Below are 27,207 nucleotides of genomic sequence, written 5' to 3' on the forward strand. Positions count from 1 at the left end.
TTTAACTCATTTAAAGAGACTACCAAGGGCACTGTACTTTAGTATTTAAATTATTCTAAATAAATAAAATATTGATAATTTAATTGAAGTTCTTGCCTGTTTGTATATCCTTCCAGAGAACCCAGGATTTGGAACTGTCTTCAAATATAACGAAGCAGCTCTGTTTCAATTTGTTTATCTGAAAAATAAAGCTACAATTACAATTTTGTGAATATGTAGAAACGTTAAAAATAAGGAAGTGTTTTATTTAACGTTGCAGTCAAGCTTAATGTATGATGCTACAGGACTTTCTGCCTGTTAAAAATTAGTTTACCTTTTTGATAGTTCCAAGATAAAACAAGCCATCTGACCACCTCGCTAGGACATCCTGACCTTCTTCAAATTTACACACTGGCTTTTTGGCTTTCTGTCCATCCCGTAAGGACAGCTTGGCCAAGGATGTTGGTGTCTTTTGGTTTCGAGGTAAAGGAGACCGTTTTTGGACCAGTGAATTACCCACCCCTGTAGAGTCTCTAAAATAGAAAGAAAAAACTAAATTAGGATAATGTATTAAACTTGTCACTTGTACTTCAGCTGCCTTAATAGCACTTAAGAAAAGCCTCTCTGCTAATCCCCAGAACTGTGTAATAAATCAATAACTAAAACATATTGCCACTTCAAAAAGCACCAAAACCAATCACGGGAATCCAATACTTAAGGGGGAAAGGGAGGAAGGAGGAGAGACTGGTTCAACGTGAGGCCATAAAAACATATTTGTAAGGTGACCTATATAATCACTGTTATTCTACAGTGATAGAAGTTACTTGTCTAAGGGCAATGTGGATCTAGATAAGAAAATTGTCATTTTAGTAGTTCAAAAGTTACCACTCAGTCCTTAGAACAAACTGTCCCTTCTTCCAGGACAAGCTGATCATTTACCTGTATTTAGATCCCCTGGATGCTCTGGCTGACTCAGTATACCTAACTTCAGCCTGAAAATGAAAACATTTCCCATCTCATTTTTCGAGTACACTGAAAGGCAGCAGAAACATTCTTCATGCCTAGACCATCACTTTGCTACAATTTCTCTTCTGACTCCACTCACACAGTTGAGTTACAAACTATACAAGAGAGATTGCATATGGCAGATTGTCCTCAAAGTACACTATGGAGCCAGGGATGCAGCTCCGGGGGGTGGAAGGACATGGACAGGCGTAAGCGGGCCCGAGGATGAGGCCACAGCCAGGGGCGGGAATGGAGATGAGGCTGCAGGGCTGGCAATCAGGACCCCAGGCACAGGACCAGGACCAGGGGCCGAACTGAGTGGTGCTCCCCACCTTCCTCTCCCCATCCCCCACTCTGGAGCTTGCCTAGGTCCTAGCCACATACCCCTGAATGTTCCTCAGCATACCCCACAACTTGGGGACCTCTGTACTATGTAATACAACTATAATTTGGTGGCATTTATGAGGAAAATGAGGTGGGAAGCAAGTTTTCATTTTCCATATAACTTTGGCTAAATTTAGATACCCAGAATTTAAATGACGTGCAGCACTTAGTACAGCAGCCACAAATAAAGTTCCATTCATTTAGATCAGGGTTTCAGTTGTCCTAGCCGCTTAAACAGCAAATTTATTTTTCTTCGTTTGTCTAAAAAGACAGTAGTCAAAACAAAAAACTTGAAAATAGCTTAGGGCAGGTCTACACTATAAACTTGCATTGGCGCAGCTGCAACTCTTCTCAGCCAAGCTCCACCTTTGTGAAAAGTGATAGCTATGACGACGGGAGAAGCTCTTCTGATGACAAAGCACTATCTACATAGTGGATTAAAGTTGGTACACTACCAGGATAAGTCAACCTAAACTTCTCCGACCCATCATTCCATGGGCTTCCTAGTACACTTTGCACTGCTTTTCAACAGAGCCTGTAAACTGCGCACACAGTTCTCTGTCAAGAAGCATGGATCCTGCACAGCTCTCCAGTACTGCAAGGAGCCTTATGAACACAATGCACCTGGATCCTGCAGTGTTTCATGAGCTACAAACTGATTGGGATACTGTGGTGTCTGCCCTATTGTGTGACATGGACAGAAACAATTCAAGATTGCTGTTGGCATTCACAGAGCAGTCGTCGGTTCTCAGTGTGATAAACAAGTAATGAGTGGTGGGATCGCATTATTATGTGGGTATGCAATGAGCAGTGGCTGCAGAACTTCCAGATGCGCAAAGCCACCTTCCCAGAACTGTGTGTGGAGCTTGCCCCTGCCCTCCAGCACAATGACACGAAAATGAGAACTGCCTTAACAATGGAGAAGCCAGTGGTGATTGCTGTGTAGAAGCTGGCAGTGCCAGACTGCTACCCAATAGCTACAAACCAGTTTGGAGGGGAAAAGTCCACTTTGGAGGTTGCAGGGCCATTAAATCGTCTCTTACTACGAAGGACTGTGACTCTAGGCAATGTTTTAAATAGTGGATGATTTTGTGGCAGTGGGATTCCTTAACTGTGGTGGGGCAATAAATGGCACATACATCCCCCATTTTGGCCCCAGCCCACCTTGTGACACAGTACATCAACAGAAAGTGCTATTTTTCTATGGCATTTCAAGCATTGGTGGATCAAGATTTCACTGAAAGCAACATGGGCTGGTCAAGGTGCATGACACGCCTCTTGAGGAACACTATATAGAAAGCTGCAAGCAGGGACTTTCTTTTCAGACCAGGGGAAATGTGGAAACGTCAGCTGTGATCCTGGGAGACCCATCTCATCCCTTCCTCCCATGGCTTATGAAGTCTTACATCAGCAACCTTGATTGCAGCCAGGAGCACTTCAACAACAGGCACAGGGCTTAAAGGGGCACTGGCAGTGCCTCTTTGGCAGGTTAGACCTCAGTCAGGAAAATATTTCATTGGTCATAGTAGCCTGCTATGTTCCACATAATATTTGTGAAGCTAAAGGGGGAGAAGGTTCCACAATGTGGAGTGCTGATGTGGACCGGTTGGCTGCTGCTTTTGAGCAGCCAGATACCAGAGCTGTAAGAGGGGCTCAAAGGGGAGCTATTCAAAACAGGGAAGCTTTAAGAGGATGTTGACAATAAGCTGCTGTAATGTATTGAGCCAAGCATTGTTTTCTTGCATCATAGCATGAACCCTGTAATGACTGATGTGTGCACAGTAATTTAAACAATGCAAATGCACCTACTGGCACTGTCCGAATTTTAGCAGCAACCACTGTGTAGAGGAGACAGATTCATCCATTTTTTGTAAGTACATTTTTATTCCACACCCATGTAAATATTTCTGTGTTTGGTAGGAACATGAACATCAAAAGCACAATTGCCAATGAGGCTCTCACTGCTGGATGTATGTCCAGCTGTTATTGTGAAAAATCTCCCTCGGGCATAAACAGCCCTAGAAGATATGAGGAGTGTGTAGGGAGGGCCTAGAAGGCAGTTCAGTATGGGTTGCAGGAGGAAGTGAGCATGGATGTGTTCCACATGAATTTCACTCAGAGATCGCAACACATCTGTTTGCTCCCTGAGCAGCTTTATCATCTGCTCCTGCCTGTTTCCTATCCTGACTGTCCATCTGCAGCTTGTCATTGGTAGCCTCTCTCCATGCTGTCTGCTCCCAATTCGAAGCACCAGAGGATTGCATTACCTCCTGGAACACATCTCCCTTACTCCTTGTTTTGTCTCATCAGATGGAGAGGCTCAGCCAGTGTGCAAGAGAAGACCTTCCAGGGCACCTTTGCTGATGCTAAAGCAACAACACAGACAGCTCTATTGTGAGTGCACTCACACTTGATCCAAACAAGTTAGAAACACAACTGTCTCACTTTCCCAGCCATGCTGAGTTCAACATGAGGGTGATAGCCGTGGGTATCTCGCTCCTGAGGGTAACCAAGGATGCCTCCTGCACGCGTGTAGATGCAGACTGGGTCCGTATGCTGCCCTCTTATGTGCTGCTATGATGCTTGCAGAAGTAACTGTCGATTGGCACAGCAGGGGAAGAAAAGGCAGCCCTCCCAAGAAACCTTTGGCAGAGGATTGCAGATTACCGTCATGAAAGTTTCCTAGAGTTCTCTCTGGGATGATTCTCAGGACAACCCAGTGTGCATAACCTAATTTTTCCACAGGGCCCCGCTGCCTACCTGCACAGGGGAATGAGAACCAGATACAAACTATACCTGTGTTGGTTATTTCAATCCCTCTTCTACCCTGGTTAACAAACCAGATCAGCATGTGTCCCTGCAGAATTAAAGCACAATGAATTTACCGAAGCTTCTGTCTCCTGGATTAGGCACACCAGAGCCGGAGTGCTGGGACTTGCTAGACTGCTCCGGAATTAAAAAGAAGTTCTGGCTTGCCACGCCATCGGATGTCCCTGTTTCCTGTCCCCCATCCTCCTCCAACTCCACTTCCTTGTCCACTTCCTTGTCCACTACATCAACCTCGCAGTTCACTCCGCTGGCTATTGACTCCAGCCCCCATAAAGTATCCACAGGGCTTTTGGCAGTTGAGGTGGCATTTCCGCTGAGGATGGCATGCAGCTCCTTCTAAAAGCAGTACATCTGCAGTGCCACACCAGAGCGACTATTAGCCTCTGTTGCTTTCTGGTATGCCTGCCTCAACTCCTTGATTTTTGAACAGCACTGCTGTATGCCCCTTCTTTTTAGGTGACCCCATTCTTTTTATGTGACAAATCTGAGGAACTGTCCCAGACTGACGTGTCATTAGAGGTGGTTTTGGAACAAATTGATAAACTAAACAGTAACTAGTCACTAGGACCAGATGGTATTCACCCAAGAGTTCTGAAGGAACTCAAATGTGAAACTGCAAAACTACCTGTAGTCCGTAACCTATCATTTAAATCAGCTCCAGCACCAAATGACTGGAGAATAGCTAATGTGACACCAATTTTTAAAAAGGTCTCCAGATGTGATCCCAGCAGTTGCAGGCTGGGAACCTGACTTCAGTACCTGGCAAACCGGTTGAAACTATAGTCAAGAACAAAACTGTCAGACACAGATGAACATAATTTGTTGGAGAAGAGTCAACATGGTTTTTATAAAGGGAAATCATGCCTCAATCAATCAATCTAGTAGCAGGGCTTTGGAGCTGTGCTCCGGCTCCGATCCAGCTCCAGGCAAAAACCTGCAGCTCCATTGCTCCAGAGTTGCACCGTGCTCCACTCCAAAGCCCAGTCTACTAGAATTCTTTGAAGGGGGTCAACAAGCATGTTGACAAGCGGGATAGTGTACTAAGATTTTCAGAAAGCCTTTGAGAAGGTCCCTCACCAAAGGCTCTTAAGCAAAGTAAGCAGTTATGGGATAAGAGGGAAGGTCCTCTCCTGGATCAGTAACTGGTTAAAAGATAAGAAACAAAAGGGTAGGAATAAATGGTCAGTTTTCAGAATGGAGAGAGGTAAATAGTGGTGTCCCTCAGGGATCTGTACTGGGACCAGTCCTATTCACCATATTCATAAATGATCTGGAAAAAGGGGTAAAACAGTGAGGTGGCAAAATGTGCAGATGATACAAAACTACTCAAGATAGTTAAGTCCCAGGCAGACTGCGAAGAGATACAAAAGAATCTCTCAAAACTAGGTGACTAGGCAACAAAATGACAGATAAAATTCAATGTTGATAAATGCAAAGTAATAACATAGGAAAACATAATCCCAACTATACATATAAAATGATGGGGTCTAAATTAGCTGTTACCACTCAAGAAAGATCTTGAAGTCATTGTGGATAGTTCTCTGAAAACATCTACTCAATATGCAGTGGCAGTCAAAAAAGCAAACAAACAATGTTGGGAATCATTAAGAAAGGGATAGATAAAACAGAAAATATCATATTGCCTCTACATAAATCCCTGGTATGTCGAAATCTTGACTATTGCATGCAGATGAGGTCACCTCATCTCAAAAAAGATATACTGCAATTGGAAAAGGTTCCAAAAGGGCCTACATAAAAATGATTACGCGTATAGAAAAGCTTCAGAGATTAATAAGACTGGGACTCTTCAGCTTGAAAAAGAGATGACTAAGGGGGGATATGATTGATGTCTATAAAATCAGGACTCGTGTGGAGAAAGTAAATAAGGAAGTGTTATTTATTCCTTCTCATAACACAAGAACTAGGGGTCACCAAAATAAATTAATAGGCAGCAGGTTGAAAGCAAACAAAAGGAAGTATTTCTTCACACAACGCACAGTCAACCTGTGGAACTCTTTGCCAGAGGATGTTGTGAAGGCCAAGACTATAATAGGGTTCAAAAAAGAACTAGATAAGTTCTTGGAGGATAGGTCCATCAATAGCTATTAGCCAGGATAGACAGGGATGCTGTCCCTAGACTCTGTTTGCCAGAACATTGGAATGGGCAACAGGGGATGGATCACTTGATGATTACCTCTTCTGTTCATTCCCTCTGGGGCACTTGGCATTGTCCATTGTCAGAAGACAGAATACTGGGCTAGATGGACCTTTGGTTTGTTGATCCAGTATGGTTGTTCTTATGTTCTCCTCCATGCTCCAAGCAATCTGCCCATTGATATCAAAGTTCCTGCGGCTGGAGCAGAGCTGTGACTACACAGCCTCCTCTCCCCACAGGCCCAGCAGATGCACCATGTCCGATGTACTCGAGGGAGGAGCGCATTTGCTGAAGGGAGCTGTTGTGGTCAGCTAATCGGATGCTATGTGAGCTCTCCCAACTGAGCAAATAGGAAAAGCAATTTCAAAATTTCCTAGGAATTTAAAATGGAAGAGGCACATGCCTGTGTACCTGGCTGCAGGGCAGCAGAGTTCAAACCAGTGACCAGAGCGGTCACAATGGGCATTGTGGGACACTTCCTGAAGGCCACTTAGGGTGACATAAGCAATGTAGTATCTGCACCAACACTTCGTTGCTCTAACTACATTGTCCTAAGTGTTATGCCTCTCATCAAAGGTGGTTTTATTATGCCAGTGTAGTGGGAGAGTTAAATGTGGGAGGAGCATTGCTGTGTGTACATCTCCATAGTCAGGTCAATATAAGCTGCCTTATATCAACTTAACTTAGTAGTTTAGATAAGCCCTTACTTGACTTTTTACTCTTAATTCTTGGGATGTCATTTCACTAGCCCTCCAGTCACCATAGAGTCATCCACCCTAGAAAGAACCTGAAATTCTAATGCATAAAAAAAAGGTGGGGAGACAAAGAAAAAGTAAGTGAAGTGAGACAAAATAAGCCTTTCAGTCCTTCACACATCATAAACTTCAGACCCTAAGTTCTATGGAGCAGGAACCATCTTTTGTTGTGCTTATACAATGCCTAGCACAATAGTGTCCTGGTCCACAACTGGGCTTCCTTGGTGCTACCACAGTATAAATAATAAGAGCAGCAAAGGTTACAGTCCTAATGTTTCCCTTTGCAAGTGTCATTTATTTTAATTTTTTTTGTTTGTTGTTTTAAGTTGGGAGAGAAACTAAGACAGACAAAAGGAAGCAAGCTATACTCAGTCAGTACATATTTCATTTTCATAATGACGACTTATAAACTACTTTTCTCTTAGAAGCACCATGTAAGAAAAAACACAGCAAATTACGAAGTAGGACCAGCTGGCCGATAGAGAACCTTCTGAACTGAATTACAGAAATTGAGATTATGAGGTTGCAGATAAAGAAGAGACAGTTTTCCTTCGATGTAAAAGTTCTCTTTGGAAACTGAGTATGTGGCTGATTATTACTATGATGCAAAACACAGAACAAGGAATCAGGTGGGATAAGACATTTTGAAAGAAAAAATTTAGTTCACAACACCTAGTTTACAATAGTTAGTGCCATTTTAAATTGGAAAAACTGATTTACAAAAAGTAGTAGAATATCAGTGACCCACTGTGTTTAACAAGAATTGATAGGGAGATCAAGTTGGAGAAATTACTCTAAAAACACTCAAAAATAAACTCCCTCAAGTACCAACTTTCTTCTCTCCAAAATGTTTAATGAAAATAATTTTACATTAAGATTCCAACAGAAAAAAAAATTACATTTTAATAAGCATCAGAATTGCAATAAATAAGGGTGAAAGCAAAAATTCTCATCTTTTTGTGACTGAGCAACACCTGACTAACAGCATGAAGAAAAAAATTCAACAGAACCTAACTACAAACTTCCAAGTCAACTCAGAGACAAGATGTTCCACCATAAGTTCTCAGTTCCCTGGCACGGATCCCTGCGCTTCCTGCCCCACATGCCCAGCCGTTGACATCAGGCAAGGTGAAGAGCCTTCCTAAGCATGACCCCAGCAAACCCATCCACCTCACTAGTTTTTTTGGGTAAAAGGCTATCATTCTCCACGCTGTCTGTGAAGTCAACAGGCCCAGATCTAAGGTGAACAAGAAGGAAGTAGTAGAGGCAGTCAGCATGATACAGATTCCTCTCATTGTCATTGTGTGATACACACAGATGTCCAGTGGCCTCTGTACCTTCAAGACCATTTTTGCTGAGCACGTCAACAATGAGTGCAAGCAATGATTTCTACACAGACTGGCCCAAGCCCACAATGATGGCTTCACCAAGTACTGCAAGAAATGGCAGGATGAGACAGTCAATTTCCAGGTTATCCGGGTGTCAGTGTTCTCTCAGATGCATTTGCTTCCACTGTGGCAGAAGAAATCTCACTTGATGGAAATCCAAGTATATGGTGGCATCATTGTTGTGAAGTTGGACTGGGCCTGAGAGAAGCTGGAACAGCAGGTGCTTGTGTCAATCACCTTTGGTCAATATGAAATATAAATATCAGTACAGTCGCCAAAGGAGTCACCAGCTACTGGCACATCAAAAAGCTGCCCTGAAGACTCTCAAGAATCTGTGCAAAGTAACATGCACTGGCACTTGGCAACCTGCTTACATGGCTTTCTCTGCAGCCCAAGACAGTATGAAGGGGTACCACCACTAGACAGAAATCAATTAGATCTACAGGATTAGTCAAGGTTACCAATCAAGAATGGAAAGCAGAACAAAAAACAATGCATCAACTGATTATGATCTAATATAAGCATTAACTATCTGGACAGTTCTGTCCACTATAGCGAAGTGACTAGTGAGTATCACGTTGACTGTGCTGTTGGGAGCAAGAAGAGTAGCTTAACCTCATGCCTACTTGTACAGATGAAGAGTCAGGTCTCAGAGAAAATGGACTTTAAGTTTATCAACAACTTCCAAATTCAATCACAGATGCTTCCAGGCTGTGGGGGTAAAGGCAGCTTACATTGGACCATTCAAGAAAGACTGTGTTGCTAAAGAAGAGACAGCTTAACATCTGAAACGCTTTCCTGTGTGGCTATATCCTGTGGTCAGACAAATAAAATTATACATATTTTCAAAAAAAGCTAACTACAACTGAATGCTCTCTCCCTCCCCAAATAAAAAGGAAACAAGTAAAACAAACTTAATGAGAAATCCAGATCCTAGCCTTGTCTACAATAGGAAAGTGGTGGGATGGCAGTATTGATACTGCCATGTGTCCATACTAGCCATACTGTTTCAATTCTGCTTCAGATACATTTCACAGTACTACATATGTTGCATTTACACTGTCCAGTGCCCTTCAAATACCAATCCCACAAACATGTAAAGAAATAGCTTCTGGGAGATTTTGAAAGCCATCTGATAACATAAGCAATTATGAGAGAAGTCAAACTCTGAGATCACTCTGAAGAATTACGGCACATCTACACTGGCAAAGTTACAGCTCCGGCAGTTACAGCGCTGAAGGAAAACCGCTGTTGTGTGTTCACACTTGTAGCGCTATTCAAAGCAGTGCCCTCTGGGCAGCTATCCCACAAAGCACCTCTCTCCTTTGCCGCTAAGACTTATGGAAAGGCAGAAGGAGTCGTGGGGCATCTTGGGTCCTGTCCCAATGCCCCATGATGCATTGCTTTGCATCCCAGCTCTATCTGCATTTGGCGCCATCTATCAACAGTTTGTGTACTGCACGCCCTGCCCTGCCTTTTTCTCGCTGCAGGAATGGATCCCGAGCTGTTGGTCAGTGCGAGCAGCATTCTTGTTAACACGTCATGAGTGGGAGTGGAGTTATTTCTTAAATTACAAAGACAAGAGGAGTGCAACATTGATCTTGCCACGCATAGTAGCTATGACATGAGAATGTTTGTGGCATTCATGGAAGTGCTGACCACAGTGGAAGCTGCTTTTGGGCTCAGGAAACAAGCACTGAGTGGTAGGAATCACACTGTGATGCACTTGTGGGATGATGAGCAGCGACTGCATAACTTTTGCATGAGGAAAGCCACATTTCTGGGACTGTGAGATGAGCTTGCATCAGCCCTGCGGCACAACGATATGAGAATGAGAGCTGCTCTGTCGCTGGAGAAGTGCATGGCTACTACACTGTGGAAGCTGGCCACTCCAGACTGCTACCGATCGGTCGCTAACCAGTTTGGAATGGGAAAGTCGACCGCTGGAGTCGTGTTGACGGAAATGTACATGGCCATTAATCGCACTCAGCTCCGAAAGACTGACTCTGGGCAATGTGAGAGATTGTGGATGGCTTTGCACAAATGGGCTTCCCTAACTGCAAAGGGGTGATAGATGGCACGCACATTCCAATTCTGGCACCAGACCACCTAGCCACTGAGTACATTAATCACAAGGGATATTTTTCAATGGTTCTTCATGTGTTTGTGGATCACCATGGGCATTTCACAAGACACTAATGTAGGCTAGTCCAGAAAGGTGCATGAAGCATGCATCTTTCAGAACACTGGCCTTTTCAAGAAGCTGCAAGCAGGGACTGTCTTCCCGGACCAGAACATCACTGTAGGGGAAGTCGAAATGCCCACTGTGATCCTGGGAGACCTCGCCTATCCCTTAATGCCGTAGCTCACGAAGCCATACAGGGCAACTTGACAGCAGCAAGGAGCGATTCAACAACAGGCTGAGCAAGTGCATAATTACTGTGGAGTGTGCATTTGGCCATATAAAAGCCTGCTGGCGATGCCTGTATGGGAAGCTGGACATGGCCAATGACAATATTCCTGTGCTTATAGCCGTGTGCTGTACGCGTGATAATATTTGTTAAGTGAAGCGTGAAAGCTTCACGCAGGGCTAGACTGCAGAGGCTCAGTGCCTGGAGGCTGAGTTTGAAGAGCCAGAGACCAGGGCTATTAGAGGGGCAAATCGTGGGGCCATAAGGATGAGGGATGCTTTGAGGCAGCATTTTGAAGCTGAAAGCCACTAATATTTGTTGCTATGCTCAGGATTGCAGTGCTTGTAATGCTAGGAGGTGACTAGTGCACATGATGCAAGAAGGGGCCTTAACATAATTGTATGTTGCTTTGCAGTGCTCTTTTTGCTTTCACTTAATAGAATAAAGATATCTTTCAATAAAATAATTAATTGTTTGAAAGCAAACAACCAGAGGAGAGACTCAAAAAAATTCATCAGCAGGGAAGGGGATGGGGGAATGGAAGGTCTCAAGAGGAGGAGGGTCCCGGGACAGCTACAGATTTGTGTATGTTCAGGGATCATACCCAACCTTCTACTTTGGAGCACGATGCAGTGGGTGCTGTAGTTCAGCAGGGCCAAACTGCAGATGGGTGGGTGTTGAGTGCAGTGCGTAGTGAGAGTCCACACTGCTGGACTGTGAGGAGGGAGAAGTGGAATGCCGCGGGTAGAGAGTGGAGCCAGGAGGTTGATAAGAGTGTGTTGGCGGTGAGAGGGGCCCATGGGAAAGAGTTCTGCGACGGCGGCTGCAGTGAAGGGCAGGCGCGGAACAGTTCAGTTTGAAGAGCTAGTATCGCCTGAAGTGTGTCTGCTTGGCGCTCCATAACACTTAAATACTGCTCTAGGGCTTCTTTCTGGTGTGCCGCATTCTCCTTTCAGTCCCTCTTCTCACTATCCCGTCACTCCTTCAAATTCCTTTTTCTTGGTGCCAGAGTGCATCGTAACCTCACACAAAGTCCTCTTTAGTGCTTCTTGGACGCTTTCTAGTTCTTCGCAATCATTCTACCACCAGTAACAGAGGGAGGCTGTGCTCCAAAGGTCATCTCTGTGAAGTTTAAATGCAACATTTTACAGAAGCAATATTGTTTACAACACAGACAACACTGTTTCAGAGCTTTAAAACATAGCCAGTACTCTCACACCTGTCACTAAGTGGCTCACCCCAGCCAAGCGCACATAAGCCACAAGATCCCCAAAATGGTGATTGGGTACAGGGTCAGGGGAAGTCACTGTTCCTGGACCTTACTGTACACTGAGCACATGGCTCTTGGGCGCCTGGGGAGAGCCAGCACTGGAGGGAGGGGGGGGGCCTGATAATCATTCCTATCCCCACACTTTCCACAGGATGTGATTATGGAAGGTATCTCGCTGCTGAGGGTGAACAGGGAATCAAGGGAGGGTCTCCTCCAAGCCTGCGGCTTCTGCCCTGGCCCCAATGTGGCGACCCTGTGTGCAGTAATGGTCCCCAACCCCGTGACAGCACAGTGGCGCAGGCCAGTTACTGTTAACAGGGCAAGAAACAAAGCAGCCCTTCCAAGGAATCTGTGGGAGCGGATTGCCCAATACCTCCACAAGAGTTTCCTGGAGATTTCTGAGATACCTGTGAAGTGAGGGAGTGCATCAACAACCTGTTCCACTGCTAAAACTAGGCATGAGGTGGGAGACAAGCCTGCTTTCTTGCAACCCTCCTGCCCCCAGCAACTCACTTCATCAATTCCTAAAATCATATCCACTTACCAGGGGCCTCCTCTCCTGTTTGCGCTTCACCAAGATCTGACTGCTGTGACTGGCTAGAGGCTCCTCTTGGGGAGAAAAGAGCTCCTGACTGCATGCATCTCTGGCCTCCGAGTCATCCTCTGCTTCTGGTTTCCCCTCCTCCTCTTCATCCAAGATTGCCGCCTCCTCCACTCTCGACTGACAACAAAGCCAATGAAGTCTCTTGTGGATACTTCACAGTGGAGGTGGGGTCCCCATCAAGTATTGCGTCCAGCTCTTTGTAGAACTGACAGCTTGTGGGTACAGCACCAGAGTGGCAGTTTGCCTCCTGCACCTTGTGGTTGGTGTTCCACACTCCTTCACTTTGACCCTGCACTGCAATGTGTCCCGGTCATGGCCCTTTTCTATCACACATCTAGAAATCTGTCCTTAGGCATCATAATTCCGATGGCTGGAGCGCAGCTGTGACTGGACAGCCTCCTTTCCCCAAATGCCAATGAGGTCTAGCAGCTCAGCAATGCTCCAAGCAGGGGAATCACCTGGTGCGTGGAGCAGGCATGGTCACCTGGAAAGATTCGCTGAGACCACTGCACGTATCACAGAGTGAACAGGAAGGGGACTTTCAAATTTGCAAAGGAATGTATGGGGTGGGCTGATGGTTGGTCACCTCAGGGCAGGGCAGTAGAGTTCAAACTAATGGCCAGAGAGGTCACCATGGGACACTTCCTGGAGGCCAATCGAAGCGCTATAATCACCATGGTGTCTACACTGGCACTGCAGCGCTGTAGCCATGGCGCAAAAAGTGCTATGCCTCTCATCAAGGTGTTTTTGTTGTTTGTTTGTTTTTTAAAAGAGCACTGAGCCTCTGCAGTTTCTACGCACTAAGTGGATTGGCAGTGTGTACACCTTGGGAGTGACAGCACTCAAAGCTGCTTTACTGCGCACAAACTGTCCAGTGTAGTTGGGGCATGATGCACTGAAATCAGAAGTTCAATGGGCATGCATCACCCAATCCTGCAGAATCTGACTTTACTGAAGATGTTCACTGGTTGGAGCTTTAGCTACAGGCAGTTACTCTTGAGACAAATAGAGGCAGTTGCAAAGCTTCAGACTGATTAACTGAGCCTGGTATACCAGCATTACACCACAAAGATAGATCGTTGCTCTTCTTGGCAAAAAGAATGGCAATCATCCAGTGAAGTCAGGCTACTCAAGATATTAAGCTATGTACCAGGCTGAAGTCCATTGTGGGTAGCTGTGCAGGTTTGAATAGCAGTATATACTTTGTTGCATGTGCATATGATCAAGATGATTAGTAAGTGAAAGCAATTAAAGTTATTAGGATTTTTCAACTCTGCAAGAACTACTGATGGAACTCTTTCACCCACTCTCCCCACCTAATCTCCTAGAACAAAATAAAACTTATACCTCTAAGGATGGCTGGGCCTGATACCACAATTTTTCTAGAAAAATCCTCTGATCTTCAAAAACGGACAGCAGGGGACGTGATTCTCACTGAATATTGACATTCATGCTGCCCCCCTTCTCAACGTAATTGCAGGTGATGCTATATATCCAATTTTTTCATGTCTAATGACACCATGTCCTGCTTACACAAGTCTGGGAATGATGCCAGTTCAGCTACACTCTAAGCAGGTGCAAAGTGGAGGTAAAGTGGTTTTGGGACACCGAAAGAAAAGTAAAGTCTAGCCCATGACTGTTCAGTAGCTAATTGTGACATAGGATACACATTGGCAAAGGATCCCATTCTTTGTAAACAACTCACCTCAGACCTGTTAAATACATCTACTTTTAGCCTAGAGTGCTCACAAGTGCTATATGGTTTACAGGAGCAGTGGTTTAAGGGAAAAAAAACTGGTAAATTGGGGATCCTCTGCACCTTTGGATGATTCATTTGGGATTTGTAACTCATTACGCTAAACACATCTTGCAGGATATTTATCCATAAGCTTTATCAGGTGAGGTTTCTACAGAAAGCTCATAACTTGTCAAAACTCAATTACTGACAGATATACATTTAAGTAATATTTAAGGAACAGTGTATTTATACTCAAAGTAATCACTAGTCCAGTCCAAAAAGCATAATCAAGAGGTAACATCTGGAATACTCATCCAAGCAAAAGGGAGTTCTCACTCCTAATCAGAAGGCAAGGTAACACAAGGCTCAACTGACTAGCCTTTCTCCCTCCCAAAACTATCAGTGGAAAACCAGAGGCATTACCCAATCATCAAAACTTCTTCAAGGAACATTACAACAGAGCCGCTCTGTCTGTGAATAGAAACAAAAGACTTTTCAGTGTAACAACAAAAAGGAGTCCGGTGGCACCTTAAAGACTAACAGATTTATTTGGGCATAAGTTCTCATGGGTAAAAAGCCTCACTTCAGATGCATGGAGTGAAAATTACAGATGCAGGCATTATATAATGACACACGGAGAAGGGAGTTACCTCACAAGTGGCCCTATCAACACTGGTTCTCCAATTTGATCAGGGTGGATGTAGTCCACTCCCAATAATAGAGGAGGTGGTGTCAATTCTAGAAGAGGCAAAGCTGCTCTTGCAATGAGCCAGCCACTCCCAGCCCCTATTCAAGCCCAAATCAATGGTGTTAAATTTGCAAATGAATTTTAGTTCTGCTGTTTCTCTTTGAAGTCTATTTCTGAATACTGGCACACTTGATGTTCCACTTACACAGTGGCTCTCTTTTCCAGAAATTTCTTAAACTTTAAAATACTTCATTTGGATTCCAATTTTCCTTCCCACAACTTTATCAAGGAGGTAGAAAAACCCTGGAAAATTGGACCTGAAATGTAACTGATACAAACATATCTGAGTGAGTTTGCAGAGCCTGAAACAATAGCTGAGATGAGAATTACTTTACTCATTTCAGTAAATATTTACTCAGATGCCAATAATGATATTTTAAATTCAATACTGAAAATTACACTGCTCAAAATATGAAAGAGACAAAGTATCATTATGATCTATTCTGAGTGACATCTCATTTTTGGTACCACAAGTAAATAGGCCTGGGAAAGGAATACCCCGCTAAACTGATGTGGGAGATAAAGGGGTATCTGCACCCCACCAAGGGGAAGCCCAATTTAAAAAAAAAAAAAAAAAAAAAAAAAGAGCCCAACAAACCCTCATGGCTGTATTTTAATCCTAGTGACAAGAATAATCTATGATTCTAAGCCAAGCCCAAGGACCAAAGCAGAACCTATGCAGCACAGATGATCATATTCTGAACATCTCCACAATTCAAGAGATGTGCCCAAAATACAAACTGTCCACTTCAGACACGACTTCCCCTACCACCAATTTGAACATGGAGTACCATTTTTTTTTCAACTAATATGATAGTGGACAGAAAGGGCAGGTCTTAAGTCAGGGGTTCTCAAACTGGGGGTTGGAACCCCTCAGGGGGTCATGAGGTTATTACATGGGAGGGTCATGAGCTGTCAGCCTCCACCCCAAACCCCACTTTGCCTCCAGCATTTATAATGGCATTAAATATATAAGTGTTTTTTAATTTATATGGAGGGGTTGCACTCAGAAGCTTGCTGGGTGAAAGGGGTCACAAGCACAATGGTTTGAGAACCACTGTCTTAAGTGAATGGATATGACAAGCAAAAAAATTAATGAAGTTATGACAAGAATGAAAGGTAAGGAATGACAAGTGAAGTTATTTTTAGTTATGCACTAAAATTTGTTTATTTCTATTTAACTTCACTGACCAATATTTTAGAAAAACAAAGTCCAAAAGATATATTACCACCTGGCCTTCATATAAGGCCTGTTGTCAGATGCTACCGATGTGGTGCTCTGCTCTTTTCAATGTTGATATCACTTGGCTGCATGTGTGTGTGTTCCCTCTGTGTGCTGTCCCAGCTCTTTGAAGATAGCTGACACAGCAGACCCGAAGAGAACCCCCAATGACCACAGAGTCCAGTAAGGTACGAAGGCACGTCGGCCAGGTTTATTGCTGTATGGACATTGCAGTTCCCTGTAGATTACTTAGTCTACTGGGCAAACTACGAGAAAGTGCCTCTTGGCAATGGACTCAGCACAGTCAGTGGGTGGGACTTTAGACTGCCCCCTCAGCTGGGCAAAGACACCGCCCCAGGATACATTTTTATACCAAGGTACAAACAAGTTACACATCACTCCTGACGTACTGAGGTGAAACCCTTCTACGTAGCAAGGTACAACCCCTCTTCGTAGTAAGCTGCTGCCTGTCACCTTGTACATGTTGGTTTGAACAAAACAACTATCCATCATATTACCCTTTTGGCCTTGTCATTGGGATGGGTCAGCCTGTTCCTTGTTATCTGTGGAATGTTCCAGTATAGGGTGCTCTGGTACCGTGTTTATACTTCAATCTACTAGGTGAATATATGTTTATGCAACATCAGCCCTTTCCTTGCCAGCTTCTGTGAGCAGGGCCTGCCTCTGGCTCACAGCTTAACTTTGCTTTATGTTAGCAAAGTCTTGACCATTACTTTAGTTCAGGCCTTAGGCCTCACACCGGGCCTTGATACCAAGGTTTATATCTCAGGGCCTCCTCTTACTACAAGGCCTAATCTACACACCATTTTGGTACCATTTAATTATTTTGATGAGGGGTGTGATTTTATACTTAAAGTGGTACAACTGCCTAGCATGGACAGTTATATCACTATAAAGGCTCTTACATAAGCCATACCAATATAAGCCCCTTTATAGGAATATTACTGTGGAATATGCACATGTACCACTTAACTATATTGGTTTATAGAAAAAGATGCAATTAAGTGGTACAAAAATTTTCTAGATAAGCCCTAAGGTTTGAGAGCTTACAACACCCACTGAAATCCTTGCTACCAGAACTACGGAAGACCAGACTTTACACCGTATTTAAGCTTTAATCATCTACTTGCTTTAAAAAAAAACAAAAACAAAAAAACTACACCACTTAATTCCCAGGCTTTCTTTACATATCATAAAACCAAGAGGGTGTAAGCTCCCCCCCGACAATCTTTTGTCTTTTAAGGCAGTTTTAAAATAAGCTTGAATTCACTTTATGAAGTAACAATAATAAAAAAAAACAGATTTATGACTGATAATAAAAATTAGTAACTTCATAAATGCAGAACTTTACTACACAATACATTCATATTATACAACAATGGTAACTTGTGAGCTTCCATCACAATCAAATTCTCACTGGCTTGTAACAGGTTACTGTACATAATATATATCTGGGTATTTTCTACCCTTTTATGGAACTTTATGGCTGAATAAATATTTAAAATTTATTTTGATTTCCAAGCTTCCTGTCCCAGCCCACATACTAGATATATTACTTTTACAGAACTTTACATTACAACAACACTTGGTGCCAAAGTTGTGCTAGGAACTGTACAGACACATAAGATATAGGCCTTTGCTACACTGTCGCTTTACACCGCTGCAACTTTCTCGCTCAGGGGTGTGAAAAAACACCCCGCTGAGCGCAGCAAATTACAGCGCTGTAAAGTGCCAATGTAAACAGTGCCCCAGTGCTGTATGCTAATCCCCACGGGGAGGTGGAGTACGTGCAGCGCTGAGAGAGCTCTCTCCCAGCGCTGGCGCAGCGACCACACTCGCACTTCAAAGGGCTGCCGTGGGAGCACTCCTGCGGCAGCACTCCTGTGGCAGCGTTCTGAAGTTTCAAGAGTAGCCAAGCCCATAGGCTCTATCCTAAGGGGCAAGTGTATTTCACTCTAACAAGAAACATACAAAGGATAGAGGTAGAAACACAGCCTTATACAATTTAAGTATACAATCAAAACAAAATTTGAAAATGTATAATGTGCCAAATCCATCTGCCACTCAAGCCATTGTTAACTGACAGATTTTTTTAAAAGGCATCAGCAGAAGTGGGCCTTAACTATCATTTGAAGGAGAATATGCCTTCCTTTATGATTGCCTTCAGGGAGGCTTTTCCACATGTAGAGTGTTACTTGCTAGCAAGTGAGGCTGATTATAAATAACAATTCAGACAACATATCAACTTTTACTTAACACCTCACCCTCTCACTCCCTCCACCCCCAAACTCACGAGCTAGAGTTCCTTAAGGGTACATCCACACTATCCACCGGATCGGCGGGTAGCGATCAATCTATCAGGGATCGATTTACTGCATCTCGTCTAGACGCGATAAATCGATGCCCGAACACGCTCCCTGTCGACTCTGAAACTCCACTACTGCCAGAGGCGGAAGCAGAGTCGACAGGGGAGCCACAGCCATCAATCCTGCACTGTGAGGACGAGAGGTAAGTTGAACTAAGATTAGTCAACTTCAGCTACGAGAATAGCGTAGCTGAAGTTGACGTATCTTACATCGACACTCCCCCCCCTCCCCCCATCCTGTGTAGACCAGGCCTAAGACAGTTTGTGCTAAGATTGGGAAGTAGAGGAAAGTAGAATACTGTACATGGTCAATACATCATTTTTGATTACTTATGAGTTTCTTCAAACAGATGTTTATTCTCTCAGAGAACTAGGGTCTGGCGTACACTATGAATTTATATTGATATAGCTATGTCTCTCAGGTGTGCAGCTGCATTGCTGTGATGATTTAAGTGCAGACATACCCCAAGTGTGTCAAATGTTAAGTTCTTAAATCTAGTCATTTATAACATGCTCACAGGTGCAAAAATACACCAGAAAAGCTGACTATCTATATTAGGGTAAGTAACCCCAGTTTTCTGGCACTATCACTCTGGAGTTCTCAAGAATGCTTTATGCTGAAAATGGGGACATACTACAGGGTGAATGTTTTAAGTATAGCCTATTTAGTTTGATTTTTATACCTTGAGACCTGACACAAAGACTGTCACTCAAATAAATAGTTTACCACCAGTAAAATGTAAACAAAATAGAAATTATGAAGAAAAGTATTAAATATATTTAGTCTCAGTTCTGAAGGAACAATCCTATAAATACAGATAGCAGTGCAGAATACTGAAAAAAGGTACTTCAATTCATATTCAGCAGAAGGGTCCAAAAGGGCACAGATATTAGAACTAATGCATAAATGTTGCTGATAAAACCTTCCACAGGATTCTACAGTCCTATTTTTAGGCTTCTTAGTAAAGAACAGTCACTTTAATTATGAACCTTTTAGTTTCTGCCAAAGAATTGGAAGAGGCCAGATTCTTCCAGTATCTTTCAGAATCTGGCATAAGAAAAGGATACTTTAAGTATATGACAAAACAGGCAAAAGTAGGACAAATTAGTTTTATAGTTTGGCTCTCTTTTTGGAACATGAAAAGTACATTAAGGTGGACTTACATTTATGAGGCCTACAACTGCTTTTGCAGTGTAACAATTGTTTTAGTTTTTGAGACAAACCCTCTCATTTTTGCTGTATTCCTGTTATGTAATATCAGTGTGCTTCTAATATTCTTATATTGATAATTGCTGTCATTTCTGTTTTGTTATTTTTTTTTTTTAAGTATTGGATAGTTTAAGAGACTTTACTGTAAGCCAACGGACTGAATATATGCCTCAAAAATCTATTTTTTAAACATTTACACTCATTTCAAGGGCAATATTCATTCTACATTACAGTTTACTTCAGACCCAGTTGTGATCATAACAGAATATCATGCAGTATGCTATCCCACTAAAGGATTATTAAAATGTTTTGGGAAAAAAAATCACATTTTTGCTCTGAGTTCTTCTTTCCTCCGGTTAGACACGTGGGGAAAATCTTTATCAACCACAGAACATTTTTCATTTGCTTTTCAAATAGCTTTATTCTGTCAACTCATCCATGAGAGTCAGTATTTGATGCAAACAGCTACACCTCTACCCCGATATAACGTGGTCCTCGGGAGCCAAAAAAAATCTCACCGCCTTATAGGTGAGACCATGTTATATTGGGTTCGGTCCAGTCCAGCATACTGGCAAGAGCCGGTACGCTGTGCTGGACTGGACTGCCTTCCCCTAGGGTGATTTAAAGGGGCTCAGGCAGGAATTTAAAGGGCCCGGGGCGCCTTGCAGCAGCTGGAGCCTCTGGCCCTTTAAATCACTGCCTGAGCCCGGCTGCCTGAGCCCTGGAGGGGATTTAAAGGGCCTGGTGCTCCAGCTGCTGTAGGGAGCCTCAGGCCCTTTAAATCACCACTGGAGCTCTGGCAGTGAGGCTCAGGTGGTGATTTAAAGGGCCAGAGCTCCACACAAATTCGGATATAACGCAGTAAAGCAGCGGGGCTCGGATGGTGCTTTAAAGGGCCCAGGGCTTCCCACTGTTCTACCGCACGATATCTGAATTCATGTTATATTGGGTCGCGTTCTATCGGGGTAGAGGTATTTTCTTTCTTATGGAATACAGGTTCTTAGAAAGGATAGAAAAGCATTCCCACAGCCCTTTCATTCATAGGTAAGACTACCTAGGAATCTCCTTCATTCCACACATGAAGGAGATGCAACTGCCCTTAATATAGATGATTTATCCTCAGAAATGAAGAAATGGGAGAACTGGTTATGTCCTTGAGCAGAAATCCTAGTGAATACTGCCACTAGACTTCCTTATCTTGTAATCACATTCTCGCTGAAGATACTAAAAACCCTAACTTTCCATAATTCAAAGTATTTTTAGTATCATTTCTCATAAAAAGTATATCAAGACTCACAAAGTCTTTAAAGACTTATCACACAATGGTGGACTGGTCTCCATGAACCTATTACTAGAACAGTAAGGTTATAGGTTAACTTGTGATTGTACACACACAGAAAAAATAAGATACCAGAACATTAACAAGTCTCACCTTGTTTGTTTCCCTTCCCTCAAATGTTATTTAGCATACAGACTCCTTGGGTTAAGGACGGTCTTTTGTGCTTGTGCAGTACCTAGCATGTTATTAGTACTGCCAGAAACAAATACTTGAGGGTGGGCAAATATGTCACGAGGTCCAAAACACTTTCATTTGAGTTGTATTGAAAAAAGGGCATAAATTTGCCTATCTTAAAAAAAAAACCCATAAAGAGAACTCAGTCTTCATTTCCGTATAGGCCATCCTAAAAAAGGAGTGACCCTTAAAAGAGCAATTTATCTTCCCCAAGTTTCTTTCTATGGAATAATCTATACCTGAGAAGCAGAAGAAAAAGTGACCTTTGGAAGTCATTTAACACTAGAAATGTGTCAGAACTGACTGAGAAAGGATCCATCCTTAACTTTCTTCCCTCAAGGTTAAGTTAAACTGCCTGACAAATACCACCTGTATTTTTCAACAGGATGATCCATTTCTGAAGTGATGCCGTCAGCTTGAAATCTAGTTCTTTTCAAAATGTTAAGTTGTTTCAGGTATTATGCTACACCAGGGACCTATGGCAATATTTGTGGTTTTACAATCCTCCTCCTGGCTTTTTCAAGACATGTCTCTCTCCCTTCCCTAGAGGAAGGCCCACCAAACAAGGTGAATCTATCTACCTAAGGAAGTTAAAGATACAAAGTGCTGTTAAATGAAAAATTTAATCTGAAGTGTTATAGTATCAAATGTTACTTTTATTGTTATAACAAAACAAAACAAAAAAAAACACCACCACCAGATTAACACACACTTAAAAGCCATTCTCAGATGCACCCAAAAGACTAACACCTCCCCACCCAAATGCTACCTATCATTCATGGGGGCGGGGGGGAAGAGCTCCTTACCTAGGGAAAACTGAAAAGAACTTAATATTTCTATGATAACTTTTGGAATTAAAAGTGATGCAGTGTATAATGTACATCTTGTTACACATCAAGTTTGGCAAAAAATATTCCACATTTTACTGGATTCCAGCTAGATTAAACAAACCTTACAGAAACAGAGTGGAAATCTGATTTAGCACAATGGCAGACACATCAATGAGAAGCAGCATAGCCCTGTTCTCCCAAACCTATGGGACCACACAAAACATCACTACACCAAAAAAATCTCCTTCAGAAACAGTCTTAATAAAGGTTAACATCTCACAAGCTTGCAATTCCTTACAGATATCCCCCTTCCCCCTTTCACTGCCTCATTCTGCTCATTTCCCTTTCTTTCAATCTCTTTGTTTCCCCTGATTCTCTCTCCAGTTCTTTCTTCATACAAATTGAAATGGTGTCAATTTATTAGCCTATACTCCAATATTGCACTACTCAGGCTTTTTAAATCTTTCATCTTCAACAAATGCTTTGATCAGAATTATAACCTAAAATCTGTTTTAAAGGGATAGACAACAAATCATTTCTGTTGACATTTTTATCTACTATACTTACAGGTAATGAATATTAGAAGAAACTATTTTCTTTATTGATTACTTAGGTGTTTTTGACATTAGTTTGTGTAGTTACTGTCACCATTTCCCCCTGCATAGTCAGCCAATCTCCCCTGTTTATTGGCAAAGACAGATCATGTTTTAAATGCATTGCTAACATGCTTTGTCATTTTTTTAATTATAAACAGGGCCAAACTTTCAGAAACTCATGGGACAAATATTATCCTAAAGAAAGAATGTTGTAATTATAATTTTATTTAGGCTCTTTCATTCAGATTGTATCCAAAATGCTCCAAGCAGTTAAGTGTAACTCCAATCCTTTAAAATGTTGCCAAATGGACACTGGTCTCAATTTGAAAGTATAAATAAGCATCTTGTTATCTTCTGTTAAAAGAAGGAAAACCATCAACCCATTTTCTTCTGTGATTCAAGTGCTAAGAAAGAGCATATTGAGATGGCTTTCTAGTTACACTAATCACTACCAGTTTCCATAGTTTTGGTGAAGAAACATCTAAAGTTTCTCAGTACAACACATTTGTTATAATTCATCCATCTTTGAGATGAAAGGTGCTAATGTAAAAGGTACATTATCTGCACAAAAAGTGAATAGTCCTTCAAATAAGCCTGCCCTTCCTCCCTTTGTGTTGATTTTTCTTTTTTATATTTTAACAGCTTTGCCGACAGTCAGACACAGTTGTCTAATAAGGAAAGCCACCATCTAAACACCCAACTACTCCCCACACCGCCCAGATTCCCTCCAGACCCCCCCCCCCCCCCCCAAGATGGTGATGTGACCCTATTCCTGTTCTCCCCTTTGTTTGGTCTCCACAGAACACTTGCAAATCCCCTTATTATCTGCCTGTTACAGTCACCTTCGGAGACAACCCTTATTTCTGAAGACCTCTGGCCCCTAAATATGCCCCCCCCAGACCAGATGTGCCCACAATGAGTACAGCACTGGGGGAAGGGAGAAGAGCGGCTGGATGGCTGGGTTTCCCCGCCCGACTGGGGCTCGACCCTCCCCCCTTTCGGTGAGCCCTCTATTGGGGGGCGGGTGAGGGGTCCTAACTGCCCACCCCACGGACTCCGTGGCGGCCGCCCGCCCCCGCCGCGGAAAGCCTGGCCTCCCTCACCTCATTCGGTCTCTCCAGTGGTGCCAACCGCCTCATGCAGGGAAATCAGCGGACTCAGCACCCTCCCCCCGGAGCCTCTCTGCGGCCGGGCCCTCGGTGCGCAGCGCCCTAGACAGCCCACGCCGGGCGGAGAGTGGGGGAGGGTCAGAGCCGAGTCACACACTGCCCGGCTCTGCCGCAGCCGTTCGCCATTTTCGTTTCCCGCGGAGAAGCTGGTGCATTGTGGGAAAAAACAAAGCGCCTCACACACCCCCTCCCCCCGCGCTGCACTGCCGCTGTCCGGACAGGGGGCGGGGATTGGGGAAGGAGGCCGAGCGACAGCGGAAGGATCCGTGTCACGGACAACCTCTGCCGCTGGTGAACAAAGAGGAACTATTTTAGGCTTGATTGCGGCGAATGTGAATCCCTCCTCCGAGTCCTCCCCCTCGGAACTAGTTCTAGGAGAGCGGAGAGAGGGGGAGCGAGCGTGATTCTCCAGACTTACCTATTGTTCCCCCTTCAGTCACACCTCTGGGGGGAGGGGTTGTAGCCTGCCCCCGACCCCCCAGCCTCCCTTGTAACCGCTAACTCTTTCTCACCTACCCAGCTGTCTGGCTGTGCCAGCTCCTAGCGGTCCGACAGCCAGCAGCATGCAAAGAAATGTTGGCCTGGAGAGCTACCCCGAGGACACCTAGTCCTCTCCCCCATCCCTGCTGAGGCAGGACAATCTGTACTTAGATCATGCCTGGGTGGGTGCTTCGTCTATCCTGTTCTGAAAAGCAGCCAATGAGTGGGATTCCTTGGTGACCAGTTCTGGTGCTTAGCTAGGCAGGGTCTCAGTTCTGCTGCTTTCTTCGTTCTTCCTTTGAACCCCCTGGCCTGAGGTTTCTGCCATGAATCTGGAAGGGGTCACAACACAGGAAGGAAGCAGAGCATACCTCCTAGGCACCAGTTTTGGGAGCTGCTAACAAGAGACCAGGTGCTTATGCTCCAGTGCTGAAAGACTGTAGCTGGTTAGTTTCAGAGTAGCAGCTGTGTTAGTCTGTATCAGCAAAAAGAACAGGAGTACTTGTGGCACCTTAGAGACTAACAAATGTATTTGCGCATAAGCTTTTGTGGCCTAAAACCCACTTCATCGGATGCATGCAGTGGAAAATACAGTAGGAAGATATATATGCACAGAGAACATGAAACAATGGGTGTTACCATACACACTCTAACGAGAGTGAGCTGTTAAGGTGAGCTTTTACCAGCAGGAGAGGGGGGAAAAACTTTTTGTAGTGGTAATAAAAATGGCCTATTTCCAGCTGTTGACAAGAAGGTGTGAGGAGTAGTGGGGGGGGGGAATAAACATGGGGGTATAGTTTTACTTTGTGTAATGACCCACCCACTCCCAGTCTTTATTCAAGCCTAATTTAATGGTGTCCAGTTTGCAAATTAATTCCAATTCAGTCTCTCATTGGAATCTGTTTTTGAAGTTTTTTTGGTTGTAATATTGCGACTTTTAGGTCTGTAATCAGTGACCAGGGAGATTGAAGTGTTCTCTAACTGGTTTTTGAAAGTTATAATTCTTGATGTCTGATTTGTGTCCATTTATTCTTTTACGTAGAAACTGTCCGGTTTGGCCAATGTAAAGGCAGAGGGGCATTGCTGGCACATAATGGCATATATCACACTGGTAGATGAGCAGGTGAACGAGCCTCTGATAGTGTGGCTGATGTGATTAGGTCCTATGATGGTGTCCCCTGAATAGATATGTGGCCAGAGTTGGCAATGGGCTTTGTTGCAAGGATAGGTTCCTGGGTTAATGTTTTTGTTGTGTGGTTGCTGGTGACTATTTGTTTCAGGTTTGGGGGCTGTCTGTAAGCAAGGACTGTCCTGTCCCCCAAGGTCTGTGAGAGTGATGGATCATCCTTCAGGGTAGGTTGTAGATGCTTGGTGATGCGCTGGAGAGGTTTTAGTTGGGGGCTGAAGGTGACGGCTAGTGGTGTTCTGTTACTTTCTTTGTTGGGCCTGTCCTGTAGTAGATGACTTCTGGGTACTTTTTTGGTTCTGTCAATCTGTTTCTTCACTTCAGCAGGTGGGTATTGTAGTTGTAAGAATGCTTGATAGAGATCTTGTAGGTGTTTGTCTCTGTCTGAGGGGTTGGAGTAAATGTGATTGTATCATAGAGCTTGGCTGTAGACAATTGATTGTGTGGTGTGGTCTGGATAAACACTGGAGGGATGTAGGTAAGTATAGCGGTCAGTAGGTTTCCGCTATAGGGTGGTGTTTATGTGACCATAGTTTATTAGCACTGTAGTGTCCAGGAAGTGGATCTCTTATGTGGACTGGTCCAGGCTGAGGTTTGATGATGGAGTGGAAATTGTTGAAATCATGGTGGAATTCTTCAAGGGCTTCTTTTCCATGGGTCCAGATGATGAAGATGTCATCAATGTAGCGCAAGTAGAGTAGGTGCGTTAGGGGACGAAAGCTGAGGAAGCGTTGTTCTAAGTCAGCCATAAAAATGTTGGCATACTGTGAAGCCATGCGGATACCCATAACAGTGCCACTGATTTGAAGGTATACATTGTCCCCAATGTAAAATAGTTATGGATGAGGACAAAGTTACGAAGTTCAGCCATTAGGTTTGCCATGACATTATCAGAGATACTGTTCCTGACAGTTTGTAGTCCATCTTTGTGTGGAATGTTGGTGTAGAGGGCTTCAACATCGATAGTGGCTAGGATGGTGTTTTCAGGAATATCACCAATGGATTGTAATTTCCTCAGGAAGTCAGTGGTGTCTTGAAGAGAGCTAGGAGTGCTGGTAGCATAGGGCCTGAGGAGGGAGTCTACATAGCCAGATAATCCTGCTGTCAGGGTGCCAATGCCTGAGATGATGGGGCGTCCAGGATTTCCAGGTTTATGGATCTTGGGTAGCAGATAGAATACTCCTGCTCGAGATTCTAGCGGTGTGTCTGTGCGGATTTGCTCTTGTGCTTTTTCAGGGAGTTTCCTGATCAGATGGTGTAGTTTTCTTTTGGTAACTCTCAGTGGGATCAGATGGTAATGGCTTATATAGAATGTGGTGTTGTAACTGGCTGGAGGCCTTATCCTTTAA

At 43.6% G+C, this 27,207-nt stretch overlaps 1 protein-coding gene and 1 pseudogene across 4 annotated transcripts in view; one reads left to right on the forward strand and one right to left on the reverse strand.

Annotated features, from left to right (window-relative positions):
• Positions 1-24,359, reverse strand: part of MTF2 (metal response element binding transcription factor 2) — a 55,175-nt gene extending 30,816 nt beyond the window's left edge. For 2 of the 4 annotated variants that reach the window (XM_030572123.1, XM_030572122.1), the window contains exons 1-4: positions 24,127-24,359; positions 919-971; positions 314-512; positions 97-178 (exon numbers count right to left, since the gene is read on the reverse strand). In XM_030572123.1, coding sequence (XP_030427983.1) covers positions 97-178; positions 314-512; positions 919-971; positions 24,127-24,162 — 370 coding nt within the window. In that variant the 5' untranslated portion in view covers positions 24,163-24,359. Of the gene's footprint in view, positions 1-96; positions 192-313; positions 513-918; positions 972-24,126 lie in introns of those variants that run through there. The other 2 variants (XM_030572124.1, XM_030572125.1) reach the window with 2 other exon arrangements.
• On the forward strand, positions 7,967-9,277 carry LOC115655986 (annotated as a pseudogene).
• Positions 24,360-27,207: the final 2,848 nt, after the last annotated feature.

Source organism: Gopherus evgoodei, chromosome 8, assembly GCF_007399415.2.
Source record: "Gopherus evgoodei ecotype Sinaloan lineage chromosome 8, rGopEvg1_v1.p, whole genome shotgun sequence".
Classification (NCBI taxonomy): Eukaryota; Metazoa; Chordata; order Testudines; family Testudinidae; genus Gopherus; species Gopherus evgoodei.